The sequence below is a fragment of the Meleagris gallopavo genome, chromosome 22 (assembly GCF_000146605.3).
Source record: "Meleagris gallopavo isolate NT-WF06-2002-E0010 breed Aviagen turkey brand Nicholas breeding stock chromosome 22, Turkey_5.1, whole genome shotgun sequence".
Classification (NCBI taxonomy): domain Eukaryota; kingdom Metazoa; phylum Chordata; class Aves; order Galliformes; family Phasianidae; genus Meleagris; species Meleagris gallopavo.
This window is the reverse complement of record NC_015032.2, coordinates 6,319,401-6,322,458: the sequence shown is the minus strand read 5'-3', so window position 1 is coordinate 6,322,458 and position 3,058 is coordinate 6,319,401. Positions and strand designations below refer to the sequence as shown.

General features: G+C 50.1%; 1 protein-coding gene across 1 annotated transcript in view; it reads left to right on the top strand.

Annotated features, from left to right (window-relative positions):
* The window catches only part of KCNQ2 (potassium voltage-gated channel subfamily Q member 2), a 4,604-nt gene extending 4,326 nt beyond the window's left edge, over window positions 1-278 (top strand). Inside the window, exon 6 of the mRNA XM_010722490.1 lies at window positions 249-278. Within this exon, the coding sequence (XP_010720792.1) occupies window positions 249-278 (30 nt within the window). The remainder of the gene's footprint in view (window positions 1-248) is intronic.
* Window positions 279-3,058: the final 2,780 nt, after the last annotated feature.

The window sequence follows — 3,058 nt, the reverse complement described above, 5'->3', positions numbered from 1 at the left end:
GGGTGCTGCGGAGGATGTGGGGCCGGGGGTTGCGGCTCCGCAGTGGGGCCGGGAGGTTCTTCTGTGCCCCCGTGGGGAGCAGTGGGGTGGGAATGTCTACGAAGAAATGCTGAGCAGCGGCTGGGGCTTCCTGGGGGGGATGGAGAGGGAACAAAGGAGCGGTCCCGGGGTGCGCATTTCTCCTCGGCAGCCTCGATTTTAGGCAGGAATGACCACGTTGGGTGGGGAAAAAATGCCCCTGACTGCAGGTTGTGCTGGAGGAGGAGGAGGACAGCTAGCTGCTCGTTGTTGGGAGGATTGCAAAGGGAGGGTCAGGATAAGTCCCTGTGTTAGCAACTCCCTTCCCTCTGGGACTTTCCACAGTCCCACTGGGCTGTTCTGCGGTCCTGGGCTCCAGCACAGCCCTGTTTGGGTTCCTGCTCCCTTAGAGCAAATGGTATTTTTTTTGTTTGCGTGCTCTTTGTCATGGCCAGGGCCTCCATCAACTCAATCGAGAAGATTTTGGGGGCCTTTTGTTATTTTCCCTTATTCCTTTTGATGCTAATGCCATTCTTAGATCAGATGTTGGGATGTGCTTTATGGTCCTCAGCCATTTTGTGCCTTGAGGCCTCCCAGGGAGGTGTGTTGCGTCCGGGCGATGAGATGCTGTTTGGGAGGAAGGGAAAGCTTCACCCTGCACTGCAGAGGGCTGGGGGCTTGTAGAGAGCTGGGTGTCCCTGGGAGCATCCTTGGAGCTCAGCGGTGGCTGTGATGGGAGTGAGGTCCATTCTCCATGCCCAGGAATGCTATGTGCTTGGTGCAAAGTCTCACGGAGGGGCTCGTCTGGCTTTACAGTGAGGATGAGATTGTTGTATTTAAGAGCACACGGTGCATGCTGTACACAGGTGAAAACCCAGCTTGGACTGGCAATGGCAGCAGTGAAAGGGGCTGAAAGCCAAATGGCCAGCAAGGGGTAGCCCTGCCTGGGAGGGCTTTATAAGCTTCTTTTGCTTCTTCAGCTGCTGTCCTAACTTCTGATCCACGTCGCTCTCTGCAGTGGCATTGGCTTGGGCAGGCAGTAATCATCACAGGGCACGAGCAGGGCAGCCCAAGCTACCTCCTTCTGGGATTCACCTTCTCCTGAAGTCCCCATTTCCAGTGCATTCCTCTAGAGCCCCACAGCTGCATCTTGCTTTGGGCACATGGCTGTGCTTGCTGCATGTCACCTGGTTGTGCCAGGAGTCTGAATAGGAAACGCTGCAAAACCACTCCTGACCCACACTGCTGGGAAATGGAGGCAGCGCTCAGGGCTGAGGTGAGAGCTGCACTGAGGTCTGTGAAGCATTAGTAATGTGATTAATTTTTTACAGTGCGTTGGGATGTTTTGTGAATGCCTGTCTTCTGAACCATGCATGCAATAAGGTTGGCTTTGGCAGGTCAGTAAGATGTTATTTAGAGAGCTGGAGGGTACGATGAACATCTCACAAAGTCATTGGGAAAAGCCCAGCACCAGCTACTCCCTTTGCTGCCTATTAGCCTGGCCTCACCAGTGCCAGCTTTATGTTTATCAGAATGGGGCAGGTGGGGGCTTTTCGGGGTTTTTGTAGCTAAAAATCTATAATCCAACAAGGACAGCACAAAGCCTGCTGGCTGCTTCTGCACAGACGTGAGGGCGAAGGGACTGCCTCAAGGTCACAAAGTTTGTGTGGAAGAGCTGCCTGGAGATCCCCATGCAGGTCGCAGTATTTCTCATGCTGCATCCTAGCTCCAATCCATTGATCTATTTTCCTTCTCTTTCTGTCGATGTTCTTTCCCTTTTGCACCATTTCACGCAGTACAAATCAGAAATCCAGTGCAGCTTCCATCCCTCCAGCCTCACCCCAGCTACTGCCTCTGTAAAAGCACCATGCCCTCCGTGAAAACAGTGCTCCCTATTTCATATTGCTGTGTTGTGATTCATTTCTATGCAAAACAGCTCTTCCCACACTGACACAAGTGGGTGACCCACTCATGGTGTGTATGTGTACATTATATAGGTATGTATGTTCTGCACAGTTCTATGGACGGCTGAGTTTCATGGATCCCATCTTGGAGTGTGGCTGGAGATGGACTCTGGGCTTCCTGTATCTCATCTCCCATATTTTCCTGGTATTTCTCTTCCTCCTCTCAGGTCTCTCTCTCTTTTTTTCTTTCTTTTTTTTTTTTTTCTTGTCTTTTTTGGCAGAGCCGTAGCACTGCAGCACATGGCCTCGTTCTGTTCAAGGTTGAGCTAAAACTTGAAAAGTTGAGCCCTGTCTAAGCAGCAAGCCATGCCTTTTGAGGGACATGGCAGCTCTTAGATCTCATGGCAGCTCTCTGCACAGAGAGGCATTTTGCTTGCAAAATTGTTCAGTTTTTTTTTTTTAATGGTTTAGATTATCTTTTCCCTCCTAATCCTCTTACCTTGCTTATTATCGCTTGTCCCATGCTTGGTGGTGCTGAGCCTGAAGTGCTGTGATGCATCTTATCCCAGAAGGGATGCTGTGCTCTGTGCTAACTGCATGGACTGGGCACCCCACGGCCCTCTGTATCTGCAGGTGCAGTTCCTGACCTCTGGGTGAGCTGCTCTTGTTTGGGACCTATATTCAGCCACTTTTAAAGCTGTGTGTCTACAGCAAATGTAATTTTCGCATTCTGTTTATTGTTCTCTGTGGCAGCAGCTATGGAGGATTGGGAAGATGAAGAGATCTTCCCTAGAGATGTGGGGTTTCTTGGTGCAGAAGTGGCCTCTTTTGTGACTCCTCCCAGCCCTCAGGGACTGGGAAAAATGTGGTTATTGCATGCAGATCATCTTTCTCAGATCATCTTTTACTTTTGATATAATGTCTTCGGGAATCCCTAGATATTTTTCTGCTGTCAGAAAGCTTGTGTGTTTTGTTTTGGTTTTCTCCCCAGTTAATTTTGTATACCTATTTCATGGCATTGATTAATTAGAAGAAAATTTAAATTGACCCTCACATATGTTCCTCCCCATGCTCAGGTGAGCCTTGAACAACCCCAGACGCACCCAAACCACCAATGATGGGCAGGGTCCTCCCCA